Source organism: Acinonyx jubatus, chromosome D1 (assembly GCF_027475565.1).
Source record: "Acinonyx jubatus isolate Ajub_Pintada_27869175 chromosome D1, VMU_Ajub_asm_v1.0, whole genome shotgun sequence".
Classification (NCBI taxonomy): Eukaryota; Metazoa; Chordata; class Mammalia; order Carnivora; family Felidae; genus Acinonyx; species Acinonyx jubatus.
The window spans coordinates 52,698,508-52,718,894 of record NC_069390.1 but is presented as its reverse complement, the minus strand read 5'-3'; the positions used below and the strand labels follow the sequence as shown (position 1 = coordinate 52,718,894).

Sequence of the window (20,387 nt, the reverse complement as noted above, 5' to 3'; positions counted from 1 at the left end):
TAACCAGGGGCTATTTCCTAATAGAAGCAGCAAGAACAAAATTATAAATGGGAAATTTTCAGTAATGTATAGAGATTTTTGACCGGAGTATGATGTAAGCCTTTGTATCAAAAATATTTAGAGGTAAGTTAGGTGATGAATAATTTGAGAGTGTTAGAATTCATAAAAAATTTAGAGGCTTTGTACAATCTTCTATATGGTGCCCAGATACGTAATATGGTAGTAAATATTTTCCAGCTTCCGCTGGGGCCTTCATAGTGGTGGGTAATATAAGACGTAACCTGTCCCATTATTATGCAACTCTGATTGTTAAAAATGTCTTTCCTATACTTATCTAAAAGTTTACCTCCTTATAATCTAACACAACAGACTTTATTTTATATACAGAACCTCTGATTATAGAGATTTACTTTTTCCTCCCAACAGCACTTTCATACCCATACGTTATCTACCTATCTAAGTTTTCCTAAACATATTTTTTAATCCCTTTTAAATTTCTATTTGTGATTATAAGGTCTTTGTCATCCTTATTCTCTTTTCTTCTTTACATTTTCTCTGTGTATAGATTCCTACCTCAATTCATATTTAACAACGGGCTAACAGCTGCATCTCAGCATGCAAAGTCAGATTTCAGTTAAAACACTTAACATCACTATTATTCATTAGGCATGAATATTACTTATTAAAATTGATTTGTTGCATTCATCTCTTCCATCATGAGAACATCATGAAGACATATGGAAAGGGAATTCCTGGCACATTTTCTACTTTAAGGTAACTTCATATCAGTTAGCTCTCTCTTGTCTGCTCCTCGCCATGTGAGCTGATCATCTTTCCTGTGATCCCAAAGCCTCCTGGTAAATATGCTGCATTTCCTTAGAGCTCATTTCCACATATATAAATTCTGTGTTTGTGTGTCTTTCTCCCTAATGAGACCACACAGCTCTTTAAATTAAGGATTATATTTGGGATGCCCAGGTGGCTCAGTGGGTTAAGTGTCCAACTCTTGATTTTGGCTCAGATCATGACCTCAGGATAGTGGGGTTGAGCCCCATTTCAAGCTCTGCTCTGAGCATAGATCCTCCTTGGGATTCTCTCTCCCTCTCTCTCTCTCTGCCCTCCCCTTCTCGCTCACTCTCTCTCTCTAAAAATAAATAAATAAAACATTTTTGAAAATTAAAAAAATGAATAAATTAAGGATTATATTTTATTCACCTTTATTTCTCTCGTACTCACTGTAAGACCTGGTACATATTAGGCACTTGATAATTTTTGGTGAATGGACAAATATCAAATGATTCCTCAGATATTTATTAGATATTTACTATGATACACACTTGTCTTTGGGATTTAAGAAAGTAAAGAGATATCCAGGCATGGTGGGGAGGTATAGATACTGACCAGGTCAAAGTTGTAGCACCTGTAGGCACACTGAAGCACTTACAAGCAAACAGCCCACTTTCTTACACATATTATTCATAAATATAGCCCATTGACACACAGAAGCATAATGTGGATTTTACATATACTCTTGTGAATGTAGCTTTGCCAACCTCCTTCTCCTTTCTCTTAGGGTGACCCACCCTCATTCATCTCGCATGTGATAGCTTGGGTTCTCTACCCCTCTTCCAAGTCTTTAGCAGATATGCGGGTCCCATGTAAGGCATGACTGATGGGCTGAATATTCTATTTGTTTTCATCTGATGAGAACATGAAGTATGGAAACTTTTCCCTCACTTGGACCACCAAATCTGTTTGTATGGATATATCTGATTAAATTCCACATTGTGTGATTTTTGGATACTACACTCAACCTACATAGAGAATATGTCTATGTCTCAGTCTCTTCATTGGACAGTTAGGAGTTATAATGAAAAGTAACTCAAAGAATTCTCATAAGGAGTGTGAAGCTCTCACGGCATCAAGTAGCAATAATAATAAGATCTGAATACATAATTGATTTTATTATCTTCTTTGTATTCCTTGCAGCATCCCAGTTCTACATCTAAGCTCTCAAGCCACTTTAGAAAAAATACCTGCATCTCCCACTTATAGAGTTGAACCTTAATCTTAAATGTAGTACCTGTTATTATCCCTACTATAACTCATTTTGCTAGTTTCGTTCCCTGGCCCATCTGTCAACAATACTTTTTGGATCCAGCTGTTCAGTAGTGATAGCATTTGATAATGATGCTAAGAGGATTGAGTGAACTATCAGAGGAGGGAGCGCCAATGAATGAAGCAAGGGGAATCAGCAAGAAGTCAGATAAAGGGACTGGTTGGGGAAGATGTCTCATGAGGGAACACTCACAACATGCACAGAGAATAAATAGAGAAAGGAGAATGACAGACATAATATGGAGATACCAAGGCATATGTGATTTCTATAGGTGCATGAGTAAGAGAGATGGCAAGATAGGGAGATCTGGCATTTAATCTTTAGATGTGATAGAGTTTTATGTGAGCAAAATGTCTTAGGAACGGACATGAGAAAGGATGGTCAGAGTGGAACATAACTGGAGGCTAATACCAACAACTGAAAATTATTAGGAAATGCCAGAAGAGCATCCAAGTAATGGAATATCCATATGAGAGCCACTACTCAACGGTTAAAGAAAAAGGAACTGTTGATAACCACAATTTACATGAATCTCAAAGGCATTATGCTAAGTGAAGGAAACTAATCTCAAAAAGTTACACACACACTGTATGATTTCTGTTACATGACATTCTTGAAAAGACAAAACAGCGGTGATAGGAAACAGATTAGTGATTGTGGGTGGAATGTATAACTCTACGAGGTAGTGTGAGAAAGTGACTTTTGGGGTGTTCACAGTTCTGCACCCTCAACAGCTCAATTTTTCAGTCTGCTAATTAAGACTCCAAAAGAAAAACAGGTCCAATAATACCTGTGTTTTAAAAATGGAGCAAATAAGACTGAAGTGAGGCCTGGAGAGGATCACGTGGCTACAGAGTGTGTCTAGAAACCTCCCCCTTCCACCCTCCCACACTTGTGTGCAGGGTAATGCCTGTGCCCACAAACCACCCATGAAGGAAGGGGAAAAAGACAAGACCCAGAAAAAGGAGATTTTAGAGGTTTAGTAAAATGTTTGAAAATATCAGAGTGAAAAAATATTTTTCAGATTTCAGGCAAGAAAAAAGAGGTAAAGAAAACTACATCTTCATTATTATGTTAAATTAAGTGTCTAAAACCCTCACCTTTTATTCGTGAATCGAAATTGTTAAATAAGTGTTGAATTCTGTGTCCCTAAAGAGGATGTTTGAAAGCTGTGTGTTGCTTAGATTGCTTTGTCCCTTCATGAATATGCCACAAACTGATTCATGTAAAACTCTTAGAATAACACCTGAAACAGGGTATTTGCTGTGACTGACACACTGATGTCTGCAGTAGATTAAATACAGCAGCCCCAGCCACACCATGCAAATAAGACTGTTTATCATTTTCTGAAGAGCTGCATTAAGAGTTTTGGAGGTTTACAGAAGGGCAGGCAGTCATCCTCAGGAAGCTCACAAGCCGATGGGGAAACAGAATTACTGCCCTTGCTGAATACTGAATGTCACCCCAATATTCTTTCAATAAATTCCCTCTATTAACTTAAGAGAGTTGGGTCAATTTCTGTAACTTGCAATTTTTGTTTCTTATAAAGAATTATAAACAGTACAGTAAGTATAATGGTATTTTTCACATTGGATATCCTCTGGTTCTTCATTACTAAAAAATGCATCTCCAGATATACTGCATTTACGAAAAAGATGAGGAAAGTGTAAGAGTGGAGGCAATTGATACAGGCTTCTTCTAGTGAAAATGACAGACGAGGTTTTTCCATGTTGAATGAAGTTCCTGGAATATTCTTAGAGTGCTTACTCCTCTCCCTGGATATGGCATCAGTATAGAAAGTTTCTTAGGTGAGGCAGACAGAATCTAGACTGCACTGATTATTTCCTAGGTTCCTGGTACATAAAGTTTCAATAAGAAAATAGGGTGTTGGGAGGAGATCCAACTAGAAGAACCAACTTAAGAAAAACCAGAAGCCTTCAGAATGTATAAATATTTAGGTCACTAGTATTATTATTATTATTTTAATCTTCGTAAGGTTTATTTATTTTTGAAAAAGAGAGAGAGAGACAGAGACAGAGCACAAGTGAGGGAGGGGCAGAGAAAAAGAGGGAGACAGAATCCAAAGCAGGATCCGGGCTCTGAGCTGTTAGCACAGAGCTGATGTGGGGCTCAAACTCACAAGCTGTGAGACCTGATCTGAAGTCGGACGCTCAACCCACTGAGCCACCCAGGCACCCCTAGGTCACAAGCATTATTACCTATAACATAAACAACAGACAGTACATGATGGCTCACCAAAATGAACAGCATAAAACCTTACAAGATTTTGAGAAATTGAAAGAAAAAACTTCTCCATCAGTGCTACCATTACTTTTGCCAGGCTTTCAGACTTGATTATCAACAGGAAAAGTTCATGAAGTGAAAAAGCCCTGAGTTCTTTTAAGCAAAGGGAGATGGAAACAGGAGATTCTTAAGTCTATACTCAATTTTTATAGAAGAAAAATATTAGTAAGTAAAGGATAAAGCCAAAAAAGAAAAAAAAATTGTGTTCAGCAATTTTTTGGTGTTCAGCAGCCATGGGCAGAGAACACGGGGTGCTAGGGGATCTGGCTTCAGCTGGCTGATAGGATATTGGTTGTGATTAGACTTTTAATCTGTATCAGTTTCCATTCAATAATAAAATCTCCTGATATACTGAAGGAAACTGAGGGTTCAGGGTAAGCTTTCTAGAGTTCTGTACGTTTGCTAGTTTTCCTTACCAAAATGTGTTTACTTTCAGAGCAACATGATTTCCAACAGAGTTAGATTCAAAACACAGAGATGGGGAAATGATATATCGCTCTAATTATCCTTTACATAACACACAGAATGTACTATCAGCTGCACGTCTTCATTCAGATGAACTGTCTTTGATCCAGGCTGTTTTGTCCCTCATCTGACATTTTCTGAAGTACTACTTATTCTCCCTTCACTTACAGGATCTGGAATGCCTCATCTCACCTGTTTCCTATAGCCCTTTCCCCCCCAAATCACCAGAATTTTCTCTTCAATATATATTATATCTTCTAATAAAATATTCTATACATTCTATTCCAATATACATTCTAATACATATATTATATATATTCCAATAAAACATTCTATACATATTCTAGTCTAAAATATATATTCTAATACAGGTGAAATATTAGAATATATATCTACTCAAGTCAACTTGTAGCTTTATATGATAAGTAAAATCTCATCTAACTCTGAAAAAAAGAGATGGAGTATAAAATCACTTCTCTTCCAATAATGGAAGACGAAAAAAATCCCAGAGATCTCAAGATTCTGAAATACAAGCTCAAGCCCTTCTGTGCACAGAAAATAGGCGAATGATGTTTCTCTGAATTTGCTTGGTCTTGATGCTATATATAATGGGGTTCATGAATGGAGGAAAGAGAAAGTAGACATAGCTCATAGTAATGTGGATCACACGTGGTGCATGTTTCCCAAACCTGTGGATGAAGGTCAGGCCAATCACAGTAATATAAAAGACCAGAACACAGCTAATATGGGAGACACAGGTGTTAAGGGCCTTAGCTCGCTCTTCTCCAGAGGCGATGCCCATAACTGTCTTCAAGATTAAAATATAAGAGAAGAGAATAATCAGAGCATCTAGGAAGAAAGTCAAAGCAACCAGAATAACTGGATATACACGATTAAATGTAACATCAGCACAAGCGAGTTTCATGACATCTTGGTGGAGGCAAAAGGCATGGGAAAGAACACGTGAACGGCAATATGGGAACCAATAGAGTGGCACGATTGGGGGCACAAGGGATAAAAAGCCCCTCATTAGTACCCCCAGGCCTACCTTCATCACCCGGGAATTGGTAAGAATGGAGTTATACCTCAGAGGGGTGCGGATGGCGATGAATCGGTCATAGGCCATGGCAAGCAAGTCACCGGATCCACAATGGACAGGGTGTGAATGAAGTAAGACTGAGTGAAACAGTCACCCTGGGAAATTTCCCTCTGGAAAATTGGACACCCAGGACTGTGGGCACTGTGGTTAGTGTCATCCCAAGGTCTGCACCTGCCAGCATAGCTAGGAAGTAGTACGTGGGCTCATGAAGACTGGAGTCATTCCAAATGAGAAAGAGAAGTGTGCCATTGACCAAAAGGATGGAGAGGTAGATGACAAAGAAGGGAATAGAGATCCAGTGCTGAATTGCCTCTGAGCCCAGGAAGCCAGTCAGCAAGAAGGGAGCAGCATTGTTGTTGGACCACATGGCAGGGTTTTCAAGTGAAGAAACTTCTCAGGAGTTATGACCTCTAAAAAGGCAGTATTCTTTCTTTCTCTCCATCTTTCTGTAGCACAACATCAGGCCATTTTTCACCTCAAACCTTACAAGTTTAATTCACAAGACCTTTGCCTAGAACAGGAAATAACAATAATGCTGATCGTATTAAGAACATTAACAATTTACTCTTCAGAATCCAATTTGTATTCCTTGCATTACACTTTTTACTCTGAGTCCCCCAGATCATTCCCTTGGGCTCTATTTTTCTTCTCTTTGCTTTTTCATTCCTCCTTATATTTCTTTAATGTAGACGCTTTATGTATTTATTTCCAGTTTGGGCCAGTTCAGATTTTTTTCTCTTGAAACCAACTATCTGTTTGGCTCACTGATTAATCACTGAGAAAAATAGTTAATTAATGGAAATGAGTCTATTGCCATGGAATGTTTGGGAAACATAGTCATCAATATCACCATCTCAAATGGACTGTGAACAAGATGACTCATGTAGGGGTCTAGAGAATCTGAACAAGTAGGCACAAGTGGTAAACTCAGCCTAGAAGAGCGGAATTGCTCAGCGGATGGAACTCGGGAAATTTTCAGTGCTGCCAAGGATCTGATGCCTGCAACACCAGGGACAAACTTTAAAATAGGAAGAGACAGGAGCTGAGAATTCCCAAAGGAAGTGAGAAGACGGGGTCCTGGAACAAAGGCCTCTTCAGAAACCAGAAGCCTAATACTTTTACTGAGCCACAGATTAAAAAAAAAAAAAAAAGCATGAGTATTCGAAAGGCAAAAGCAGTATCAGAAGTTAATGGTTGAATCCAACTTTACACAGCCAGTTCTAGGAGGAAGATAGGGGCTCTCAGAGGAAAGGGATGAGGACTATAATGCTGGTGAAGAAAATCAGATAGACCTGATATTTGTGAATCTAGAAAGCCATGTCTGGAAAAATTAAGAATGGGCTTCTATAGGGAACTTTGAAATATTTTTATAATTTATTTATAATTATACTCTTATCAAATCAAGTTAGATTTGTTTGCATAAAACCGAGAAATTCTGTGACCAGTTGATTACTATCATGATTAAAGAAGGGGCACCTGGGTGGCTCAGTCAGTTAAGCATCTGATTTAGGCCCAGGTCATGATCTCACAGTTCATAAGTTCAGGCCCGGCTAACAGCACAGAGCCTGGTTCAGATCCTCTGTCTCCTTCTCTCTCTGCCCTGCTCACGCTCACTCTCTCTCTCTCAATAAATAAATAAATAAATAAATAAACAAACAAACAAACAAACATTTAAAAAAACGATTAAAGAGAACCACAAGAGAAACATAAGTTTCTCCCAAATCAATTGAATCAATATGTGTCCAGGATCTTTTTAAATATTGTTTTCTCTTATAAACATCATCACGGATAGCTCTAAAGAGGAATTGAGGAAGAATGAGGTGACAGTGATGTTTGGACTACCTCCATTTCACAAAAACCTATAAAAACAAGAACAGATTTTTTTTTTTTTTAGAATTTGGCACATGGTGATATCTGTGACTGGGGAACCTGGGTCGCTCAGTCGGTTGTTGAGCATCTGACTTCGCGGTTCATGAGTTGGAGTGTTGGAGTCCCGCTTTGGGCTCTGTGCTGACAGCTCAGAGCCTGGAGCCTGCTTCACATTCTGTGTGTGTCTTTCTCTCTCTGCCCCTCCCTCACTCACACTCTGCCTCTCTCTCTCTCTGTCAAAAATAAATAAACATTAAAAAAATAAAAAATAATATCTGTGATAATGAGCAGTGGATGGTGGAGGGAGACAAATAAAGAAAAGATGAATGTGCTGTGGAAGTGACCATCCCATCTGGGGGATACTGTCAGTGACAGAAAGGTTAATCTGGGCACCAAAGTGGCAGGTACTCTGTTAATGTGAATACTGATAAGATTGCTTAATAACTTGATCCATTGAACTATAACCGATGTGGGGCTCACTTTGCACTTATCTACCTCCACACAGGATGAGTGTGTATATCATTATAAATCATAATTCCTACCAGCCATATACCCTTAACCTTCCAGCACTGCCTTTCTAATAATGGGGAGATAGACACTGGATAAATGGTACAACTTATTGTATGGTATAGGGACAAACGACCTCTTTGGACCAGCTGTCACCTAGAGAGTGGACCAGAGGGAGGAAGCAGGAGAAAATTCAAAGTTGTTTAAAATGTATGGTGTTGTAAAAGTCTGAGTTTGGATTTTGAGTGGGTTTTTGGAATTTGGGCTCAGCAGGCTTTAGGTTCCAAACCTGTGTGGTAATCCCTTTGTAAATGACTATTACAATTTACTAATATTTTTTATTAACCCAGTTTAGAAGTGTACCTTATTCATTATCTGTACTCCCTAGTGGCAGCCACAATGGCATTTAATTATGGCAAATTTCGCAGTGCCAGGAACCATCCACATCTCCCAAATATTCCAGGAGGAGAGCTGTCCAGTTAAAGGATTCTCTTGATATGCGCTATATGACGTTAGTGCCAGTGGTAACTTCAGTGGAAATTCTCATCACCATCAGGTGAGCCTACAATCAGGAACGCAGAGATGGCTGGGGTTCACTGTCTCCTCACCCCACTCTGAAGGTCTTCTTTGGATTGTTGCTCTGAAAGCAGCTAATCCTGAGTCCTCAGCAGTTTCCAAGGGTCACACAGATATATCACTCAGTGTCTTCAGCTTGCCATACTGACAAGGGGCTGGGAACTGTTCCAGAAACGAACTATAAAGACCTTTTGAGAAGGGAAAGAAGAGAGCACATTAGGATCACATTGACCAATCAGGAAAATCTTCCCTTTCCTTCTGGATAATCTGCAAGCACCCCATACAATCAGTGTCTCCTGATTCCATTTCTTCACACTCAACTATTGCCTGAGAATTTGTGCATACATATATGTTATGTGCTTATATATATGTATATGTGTCACATATACACACACATATATACATAGTATATTATACACAGTGTATATAGTATATTACTATACTTATAATGGGAAGCCATGGGGTGGAGACAGCACTCAGAAAGGTTTTAGATTTTAAGTGATTGTTTAAATCTTACCTGAGGTATGAATTACTATATGAAAATAGATATGGAGAGAAAAGTTGTGAACCTAGAAAAGCCTCCATTTTAGGATAAAATAAAAAAGAAGATCTCAAAGGATATGGACAAAGAAGTAAGCAGATATATAAGAGGACAATAAAGGTGATCTGTAATTATAAAAGCCAGTAAAAAAGAAATTCTATAGAAGTAAGTAGTGCTGTAGTTTAATAGTGCAAAATGTCATAGAATTTCCAGGTAAGATAAAAATGGAAAATACCCATTGTTTTTGACAAATAGGCCCTTGATGTTCTTAACAATTTCAGTAGAATGGTAGGAATCAATGCCTAATGACTGTGAAATGGAAAGTAAATAAACAGAAAGTAAAAAAATATATTTTTTACATTCTTTGGATGAGAGCACCAGGCCTTCACGAGGTTAAATAATTTGTCTAAGGTCATACAATTAATATGTGACATATAGGAATTCAAACTCAGATTTATCTGACCTCCAACCTCAAATCCTCAACTGACATCCGTTGACTATAAACGGTAGTTCTCCCGTCCAAGACTGTCTTTCCATAAGGTATCCCCTCTCGTTAATTTTTCATTTCATTAACAACAATGAAAACAATGAAAATTAAATGCTTTCTTGTTCTTTACAGAACTGCATAAGCCAGGTAGAAGAGATACTTTTAAAGCATCCCTGCTGTGTTTGAATCCCTGTGCTTCCTCACCTGAGCCACAGCTTTGACTTTATGGGTCCTGAGCACCATTGAGGAGGGGTTTGTGGCTGCTTCCTCAGTGTGTATTCAGAGTCCCAAGGAGAGATACATTTGTTAAAGAATCAACTCCCATGGGAGACATTCTAGCTCATTTCCATGTCCATTTGGGAATACCAAATAATCCTCTTTTCTTTACTAATCTGAGAAAGTTCTGGGCCACGGATGTTGTTCCCAGTGCACTCCATTTCCTCTCTGGATGGAAACTCTCTTAAGAGAATCACTGTCTCCAATGCCAGATGAAGCACGGCCTATCTAAGTCACTCTCAAGTGTTCTATGGGTCCCTGAATAGAAGGATTGGCCCCTGGTTCTTCTTAAATGTTGGCATTTGGGGAACAACATTCCATTCCTCTCTTTTTAAACTGTTCATGAATTATATTGTTACACAGCATAATGTTTTTAGAAATAACAATCTGAAAAGGCCATCCAATCCACCTTTTTACCAAATCCTTGAGCTAACATCTAATAATTTCATTAGACATTTATTTGTTGTTTCCATGATTGTAATGGAAATAATTATATAGAAATAAATATATGTATTTATTTATTATTATTTACTTATGTATTTTATATGATATATATTTATATATGAAATGTAAATCCACTTTTCTGAAATATCTACCCCTTATTTCTAGTCCTGATCTCCACAATCTGACTGATCAGATCTAAGCAAACATATTCATATATTCTCTCTAAATGCTGTAAATACACCGTAGGGGCCCAGGGCAGACTGCCCCCAAATGCACCATTTTGGCATTGCGATTATTTTAAATAAAGTTATTTAAGAAACAGCCAGTGCAAGGACACTCAGACCCTCCTCTGTGTCCCTGAGAGCAGAAAATGAAACTCCCCCGGGAAAAAATACTGTCCCTATACTAAGAAGAAAATACACATCCTTATCACTAGAGATAGAGATAGAACTCTAAGGTGGAGAAAGCTGTAGAAACACAGTTTCTTTTTTCTAATCTACTATTTCAGCCCAAATTCTGCTTATGATTCCATAGTTTAATTAAAGCATCTGTTTCCTTTATTCTATCAGTTTCTAACAATTTATTGTCTTTGTATAAAATGTATAAAAACTGCCTTTCCTCAGTCATTTCTTTAGGTTTAAATTTCATTATTGGGTCTCTGTGTGAATTTAATAAAGCTCTGTTTTTTTTCTATTAGCCTGTGGGATGTCAATTTAATTCTTAGTCTAGCTGGAAGAAGAAGGGTAAAGGAAGAATTTTTCCTTCCCTTCCACATCTACATTAGTATTTCTGAGACTTTTTTCTTGATGGCTAAACACCCACTAGTATGTTAACCATTTACCACATAATGGCTCCTAGTCCTGATTTATTTCCAATCATCCTGCTCCTAATTAGACATCATAATCCAGGTGTTGACACATAAACCTCATAACACATAACAGAATTCAGCCTTCCAGTTTTAAAAAAGTAATAAAATGCATATTCTATATAATATATATGTCCTTCCCACAGGTTGTACTTTGTAACACCCTATAAACTACCACCTGCTTATATTAAGAGAGTAAAGAAAGACTAAATAACCTCTCATGTGTTCAGGTCAGATTTGACCACATTGTGATTTTAGGTCATATCTGATATTGCCAATAAATACATTTCATAATTAATTTTCTAGAACCTTTTGGTTTCAGAATTATAGTTAAAGGGTTGTGACTTTTTAATAACTTTATTATCAAATCAATCCATATTGCACCCATAATAAACTAAAATCTCTGAAAGATATTTTTTAAGTTATTTATTTATTTTTGAGAGAGAGAAAGAATGCGGGAGGGGCAGAGATAGAGGGAGAGAGACAGAATCCCAAGCAGGTTCTGCACTGTCAGTGCAGAGCCTTATGTGGGGCTCAAACTCACAAACCATGAGATCACGATCTGAGTGTAAACCAAGTGTCAGACATTTAATGGACTAAACCATCGAGGTGCCCATAAAATCTCTGAAAGATTTTTAAAGGATTTGCATTTTCAGTGCATACCAGAGAGATGAGCACGGTTGGTGCTCAGTTAAGTATTAGTCTAGTGAATGAATGCCAAATCATGTTATCAAGCATTAAGTTTTATGGCCAAATTATAGAGTTTTTACTCTTATTTGAAATAAGATAAAGAGTTTTAGATTCAGTCCCTTACTCCAGCATGTCAAATCATGATATCTCCTTTCCTTTATTGGTTATCATTTATGTATCTTCAATTTTTATATCAACCAAACTACAGAAAAAAATGCATAACATGACAGGATCAAGAAGTCTGTGTCTTTTTCCTTCTGAGCTCTTTGATCAGTGAGGCTTAAGGTAAGAATTTTCAACCACCTGTTCTAGAACTTGTATTTCCATCCTGACTGAAAGTCTGCTTTGAAAAATGTTATGTGTAAATACACTAAGTCTGTAAGCCTCCCTATTCATATAATCTACACAATTAAGTGACCGGACCAATACCCATGAAAGAGAGTTTTAGTTTCAATAAACCACTCTACCCAGCTGATACTATGCCACACATTAAACTTATTTTCTTTCTCTTTCTATAATCTCTGTCACTGTCACCATATAGGTATAGGCATAAAGCCATAATTGAAATCACGAGTAGAGCCTCACATATGGGCCAGGTAACTGAGCCTAATGGTTCAGGGCCAAGGCTGAAAAGAGACATATCAGTGAGCTGAGGATCTAGCGTGTGGAGGATTTGTAAAGGTGATTTTCCTCTGGAGACAATGGTGAAAGATGGGGTTACAGTAGGTCTGATCTGACTAGATTATGGAAGGTAAAACGAATAAACACTGCTCCTGCTGTTGGGATGATGTCCGGGAAACCGATCTCCATCATCTTATTTGTACCCAAGCTGAGTAAGAATTTGTGTCAACTAAACACAATGCTAATGAATTGTAATCTCAAAAAATCATTTTGAAAAAGTTCTTCTTCAGCACTAATCGTAGCACCTGAAACTAAGTACTCAATCTCCAACACAAAGTTTGGGGACAGCTTCACCAAAGAAATACACCTTCCTACAATCCTCTTCCTCCATCTTTCCCCTGTTTTGTCCAACAGTGAGAAGCCTTCTTTAACCTCTTCAGCAGCAAATAATGTCAGATAAACACAAGCCACTGTATGCCCAACAAGCATACTAACGATGTTGGTCCACTATGGCTTGAGTCTTCCATTTTTCTCGGACATAAGTTATAGGTGATTGAATAAATTTTAAGTTGAAAGTCCATGCCAGGTGGTTGAGATCTTTCTCACATAGCATGAGAGAACTAATAGTGTTTTAACTTGAAGGGCCTTGGCCAGTTTTACTGGGGTTCCTTCGATCAACTGTAACATTCTAAAAGAGGTAGCCTATTCCTAAAATTTAACTACCAGAGTGGGGTACAATATCACAGTAACTGGCTCACAGGAGCCATAGATTTCCCACAGTTTCTGTGCTTCAAACATGACTTGCAAAGCCAGCCTTTGCTCAGCCATAAAAACCTCTGCACCAAGGTCATCAAGTCAAGATGGGAACAATCTGGAGTGGGATTTTCTAGTAAGACACTTATAAACGCTAAACGAAATTTAGGAGTTTGGTTTACATTCGACATACATAAATGGCTCAAGCAAGGCACTCAGGGGCACACGACTCATGGAAACTGTGGAGGAATAATTCAGTTTCATAATTAAATAAGAAAACAGTTTTCTTACATAGCCATACAGAAAACTTCTTCCCCAAACTATTTCTTACATGTTTCAAGGATTGGATTCTACTCCTCTCCATATTTTCCTATCTTCTCAAGATAGAGTTTTACCCAGAGTAGGCCAGAGCCAATATTGGTTGCATAGAAATCACCAGTTGTAACCTTTCTTCCTGACGATGCGCCTATAAAATGTGGAGGTATTATATTTCTAGTTCTGGAATAGTTGTATTTTCTTTTTTCTATGTTGCCTTGCCACACCATTCTCAGTCAAGTGAAAAGTGTATTTAAATAATCTGAAATGCAAACATCTTTCTTCCAGGAAGCTTGTCTAGTTTTCTCAGTCAAGGGATGAGTTTGGACAGTATAATATTCAAAGTGAGAGGAGGTGGAGATGCACGTTTAGGTAAGTTTAGGGCGTAAGTAAGGGAAAGCATGAGTAATTTACTAATGATTTTATGAAATAATCTTTGAGGGATTTATGTCTTCTTCAGGAAAACATGAAATGCAAAGTAGGGGTTCAAGGAGTCTCTAGACTCAAGACTAGAGAAGTATTTGAAAGAACATTTGGAAAATCTGATTTAAAAATAATTCAGTAGACATTTCTCCAAAAAAGATACACAGGTGGTCAATACGCTTATAAAAAGATGTTAAATATGATTAGTCATTAGGAAAAAAGCAAATCAAAACTACAATGAGATACCATATCATACCTCTAAGACAGCTATAATCAAAATAACAGAAAACAACAAGTATTGGTGAGGATGTGAGAAATCGGAGCCCTTGTGCATCGCTGCTGGGAATGTAAAATGGTGCCAGTGCTGAGGACAACAGTTTGACAGTTCCTCAAAAAATTAAATCTAAAGTGATAATATGGCCTTAGCAATTCCATTCCTAGCTATAAATCCAAAATCAGTACAAGCAAATATTCAAACTGATTCTTACAGTCCAATATCCATTGCAGCTTTATTTGTAGCAGCCGAAAGATAGAAAGGATCCACGCCTTTCCTGCCCCAGGTGTTCTTGGCTATAGAGCTGATCTTAACTGCCCGAGCTCCTGGGGCGCATCCTCCCGTCTCTGCACCCGGTCCTCTCTGCCTGCTCCTTCCAGGCGCCCCTGCCCTCTCCTCCATCCCTGCCTCCATCTTGTCCACTACCTGGTTGGACTCTCACACTGCTCGCGGGGTCAAGTGAGTACCCATGCCCCTTACCCTTCCCATCCTCCTCCAACCTCGATCACTTCTCCCGATGGCCTTCCCTGTGGCCCACCATCAGGGAGATGGTGGAGCCCACAGGGGTTTCTGAGCCAGGGGGTGGGGGAGGGGTCGTGGAGGGGTCTATGGGCTTCCCAGGTAGTGAGCTACTCAGTGTGTCCAACGGGGGACTGGGCTGCCCCTGGACTGCCCTGGTGGGGTGTTTAGGAAGGAAGCTGTTGGGGTGGAATACACAACGCTGTAGGTCTGCCAGAATTTTTTTTTAAATACAGAAATAATCCAGCGTCCCTCAGCAGGTGAATAAACATAATGTACTATATTAATATATGTAGAACAGAATATCATTCAGCCATAAAATAAATGAATTTCTGGTACCTGCCATGACATGGGCAAACCTTGAAAACATTGTGCTAAGTAAAAGAAGCCAGACACAGAAGGGCAAATATTATATAGCATTGAACTCTATATGATAGGTATATTCATGGAGACATAAAGTAGATTAGACGTTACCAGGGGCTAGAAGGATGGTAGAGTGGGGAGTTATCAACGAATGGATGAGGAGTTTCTGTTGGGATAATGAAAAATTTTGGAAATAGTGGTGTTGGCTGCGCAACATTGTGAATGTAATTAATTTCACAGAACTGTATACTTAAAAATGGTAAAATGGCGAATTTTCATAAGATAGATGTATCATAATACATGTAAGCCATATATAAACCACAAAAAAAATTCAGTACACTTACTTCATTAAATTTATTGAGACAATTACAACAGGCAAGTTTTGAGGTCAGAAATAATAATATAAAACACTAAAAGATTTATCATTGTTTTATACGCACACAAGTATACATTGTTTCACACACACAAGTACAGAAGTTCACAGCTGTAGAAAGTCTCCCATCCTAGAGATGGCTTGAGTTCACCAAAAAGAGGTGGAGCTAACATAAAACAAGCATTTGTGTGGGGTCTCAGAATTGCAGTTCAGGGAGCACAGATCTGGGCAGCAACCCAGTGTCCCTCCAGTGGAACAAAAGTCAAGGATTTTTAAAGACAAAAGAGAATGCTTGTAAATGTTGTTTAGAAAGAAATCTTATTGTTGATGGTGACAGAAAACTAATCTTGGCTGAACATAATTGGTTGTCAAGGCTATCTCGTACCGTAGCAAGTTACAGGTATTCAGGCTGAGTCCTTGGAATACTTTGGTTTGGCCCAGTTCAGAAGTGCTTGGTTCCACCTGGTGAGGACCTTTCACAGTTAACTTTGCTTTTATACATTGAAAAGGGTGATTCAGTTAATAAGTTCATTTGAGAGAAAGAATTAAGCGTAGCCTTTTTAAAACTGTACATGTTTCTTCTCAGAGACTGGTGGCTGGGAATCTGTGAAGCTATGGTGTAACTGTGCAGTAATTTACATAAACCATTATGGAAGAACTTCATTTTCTAATATATCATTATTTGCTCAGAGAGTAATCCAGGTTTCAGTTCTCCATGCCATCTTCACATTTAAAGTTGTATCAGACCTTCTGTCTCTAACCCATTGTATCACCTCATAATTTATGTACATCTCATATCTGGAAGTATGTTTTCACTGCTTTGTTAGAATTGGCTCCACTCCAGTAAAAATCCCCATGAAAGTTCTAGTCTGTCCTGTTTTCTCCCTGGATAGGAACCAGGTCTTCATTTGGCATCATTAGCTTCAGTCTGTTTCTCGCATATTCTCACACATGCCTGGCTTTCACCATGACTCTTAATGATTGGGCAAAATGAACAGTGTACTAAATGTGACATCAGTGAATGACTATTTAATTAATGTTTTGTTTTAAAAAGTCCAGTCCTACAGCCTGGCGTATTTCCTTTGGTCATTTTATTGAATCACAACCTCATCATTTGGGTTCATTCCCCAAATCCCAGATTTTTAAAAAACATATTACTATTCTTATTTATAAACTGTAACAGAACCAAAACTTGCTTTCCCATTGGTACTGCCATTCTTCAGATAGCATAAGACAGAACTTAAGGTTATCTTTGCTTGCTCCCAAGCCTTCCTTCTTTCTGCTTTTCTAAAAAACCTATTAATCTTATTAAATGTAGATTACAAATATGTCTCATATCATTCCATTACCTTACATCTCCACTTTCTTAAAATGAACTATTATCTCTTCCTCAAACTCCTCCAATATCCTCCTGTTGGTTCTTCTGTTTGTCTCCTGCTACGTCAAATCCATTTCATACATAATGCTGCAATGATGACTTTAAAACCTCAATGAAATCATGCTACTTCCTTAAGTAGATTTCCACATCTCTTTGAGTAGCTACTCAAACCCTCACTATGGGCAACAGGTGCTTTGAGATCTGGCCTCCTCTTCTATCTTCAACTTTCCTTCAAAGTAATCACCCTCTTCAAATAGCCATGCTATCAATCTGGTTTATTCCATAATCTATCCCACCAGAAGTCTCCACACATACTATCATCTTCTTAGAATATTCTCACTCCTGTTTTCACTAGTCATTTTCTAACATTTTTTTTTTGAGATCTCAACTGATGGCTACTTTCCCAGGGAAACTTACTTTGACCTCAAGCCTGAATGTGGTCTCTTTTGAGACCCACAGTTTCAAAGCGCTTTCTTATTAGTCACAAAATTTATTTCCAATTTGGGTTTATTTGAATTTTGACTCTCCAATTGTTTAAAAATTCTAGGAGTGAAAGCGTTTTAGATGTCTATTTTGTTGCTATTACATCAGTTTTGCTTAGCAAAGTTCCTGTCCCATAGTCATGCCTTTAAAAAATCAGCCAAATAAGTAATTCAATATTACCGTTATTCCCGTGAAAACAGACAAATGAGGACTGATTTAAATTCTGTACCCTCCTCCAAACACAGATCTTTCATATAAGATCTGTGAAAATAAATTATGTAAAAGTATAAGAACAGATATAAGTAAACCTGGAAACAGGAAGACTTCTGGAAGTATGGCCCTTATATTTCAAGAGATAAAGTAAGTTATAGAATTATTTACACATAAGCTTTTAAATTATGTACCTGAAAGACAAACAAAACTGGAAAAATATTTATAATATAAATAAAACATTGGGGGATAATACACAATGAACTCCTACAAATCAATGAGAAAAAGTGAAAATTAGCCAAAAAAAAATTTGGATCTGACAAGTCTAAAATGAGACTCGCAAATGGCTGCAGCAAACCAAAAATTTTTGTGTTTTATAACAATAAAAAAACTAATTGAAAACACAAAATCTATAATACCAGACTATATTAAGATTATCAGACTGATCAAAAGTGTTTTCCTTTATCCAGCATTTAAAGAAAACACTAGATAAAAAGAAAACAGATCATTTCATGAAATTATTTAATGGTAAATTCATGAACTCAGGGAGAGTCTAGGGCAAAGCTTCATAAATGACACATTATCACTGGAAAAGCAAATCATGCTCTGCAATATAGTAATTATGAGGTATAGTAGAGTTCTATGGTCCTCAATCCATATGTCTAGTTCAATTTTGTGTCAGGCCACAAAATGGAGCTCCAAATGAAGACCTTCCTTGTATAGGCTATGGTTGATCCAGGCTGGACATTTAATTTGACCTGGCCTGAAATACAACTTGTACTTGTTATTGGTATAGAATTGGAGTTACCCTATATTCTCTGCCTATTAGAGTATTTGTCTAAATTTTCACTTACAAATTATACTACCTTATATTATTTCTCCATATCTATACCTGTACAGATATAGATATATAGATTAGATATATAGATACAGATGTAGATATACAGATATATAAATATATAGATATATATAGGTATACGTATATACATATACATATATACTTTTATTACTCTCTTTATATATATATTCATTGCATTCCTGCTCAACTAAGTTTGTTGCTTTATGTAATAATTAAAATTTCATCTAACACTGATAAAAGAAGATTAGGTATAAAATTCAGGTCCCTTCCAATTATGAAAAGGTTCAGGAGTCCTGGAGTTCCCAAGATTCTGAAATAAAACCTCAAGCTCTCCTATGCATAGAAAATAGGCAAATGATGTTTCTCTGAATTTGCTTGGTCTTGATGCTATATATAATGGGGTTCATGAATGGAGGAAAGAGAAAGTAGACATAGCTCATGGTAATGTGGATCACACGTGGTGCATGTTTCCCAAACCTGTGGATGAAGGTCAGGCCAATCACAGTAATATAAAAGACCAGAACACAGCTAATATGGGAGACACAGGTGTTAAGGGCCTTAGCTCGCTCTTCTCCAGAGGCGATGCCCATAACTGTCTTCAAGATTAAAATATAAGAGAAGAGAATAATCAGAGCATCTAGGAAGAAAGTCAAAGCAACCAGAATAACTGGATATACACGATTAAATGTAATATCAGCACAAGCGAGTTTCATGACATCTTGGTGGAGGCAAAAGGCATGGGAAAGAACACGGGAACGGCAATATGGGAACCAATAGAGTGGCACGATTGGGGGCACAAGGGATAAAAAGCCCCTCATTAGTACCCCCAGGCCTACCTTCATCACCCGGGAATTGGTAAGAATGGAGTTATACCTCAGAGGGGTGCGGATGGCGATGAATCGGTCATAGGCCATGGCAAGCAAGACACCAGATTCCACAATGGAAAGGGAGTGAATGAAGTAGGCCTGCAAGAAGCAGGCTCCATGGCTCATCTGCCGGTGATTCATCCACAAGACACCCATCACAGTTGGCATCGTGGTCAATGTCACCATCAGATCTGTGCCTGCCAGCATGGCAAGGAAATAATACATGGGTTCATGGAGGCTGTGGTCATCCTTGATGAGGTAGAGGAGAGTACCATTGCCAAGAAGCACAGAGATGTAGACAGCAAAGAAGGGGATGGAGATCCAGTGATGAGCAGCTTCCAGACCTGGGAAGCCAGTCAGCAAAAAGGGGGCAGCACTAATATTGGGCCACATAGTATGTCCACAGTTAGAGAGAAAATTTATGGAAGCTATGAACACAGAATTCCAGATTTTTTAGTTTTCACTACCTCCTCATGGGAATATATTACAGCAGCCCCAATCACAATCTTTACACTTAGGATAATTAATTTGTATATATATGTTTTTACAATGATTTTCTCTTAGCAGAGCACTAGAGATTTCTAGGCTATACTAAAGGAGAAGAATCTACTTTTTTCTTAACTTATATATAATAGTAGGTTAATGCTTAACATTTTCTCAATTAAAAAATGTTTAAAACATTAGGCCACACCATATGTATATGCTAGA

At 37.9% G+C, this 20,387-nt stretch overlaps 2 protein-coding genes across 2 annotated transcripts; both read right to left on the bottom strand.

The window, feature by feature from the left end:
* Positions 1 to 5,423: 5,423 nt before the first annotated feature.
* On the bottom strand, positions 5,424 to 6,474 carry LOC106966110 (olfactory receptor 51B4-like). Its single transcript, XM_015062185.3, is given in 3 exon segments — positions 5,424 to 6,034; positions 6,037 to 6,108; positions 6,111 to 6,474. Coding segments are annotated over 3 exon segments (927 nt in total). The 5' UTR covers positions 6,355 to 6,474.
* A 12,662-nt stretch (positions 6,475 to 19,136) lies between these two features.
* Positions 19,137 to 20,072, bottom strand: LOC106966109 (olfactory receptor 51B2). Its single transcript, XM_015062184.2, has one exon. It carries the CDS (start codon positions 20,070 to 20,072, stop codon positions 19,137 to 19,139), a length of 936 nt encoding a protein of 311 aa, XP_014917670.1.
* Positions 20,073 to 20,387: the final 315 nt, after the last annotated feature.

Excerpts from the sequence above, each read along its gene's own strand:
- LOC106966109 (XM_015062184.2), bottom strand. The coding sequence starts at position 20,072 with ATGTGGCCCAATATTAGTGCTGCCCCCTTTTTGCTGACTGGCTTCCCA.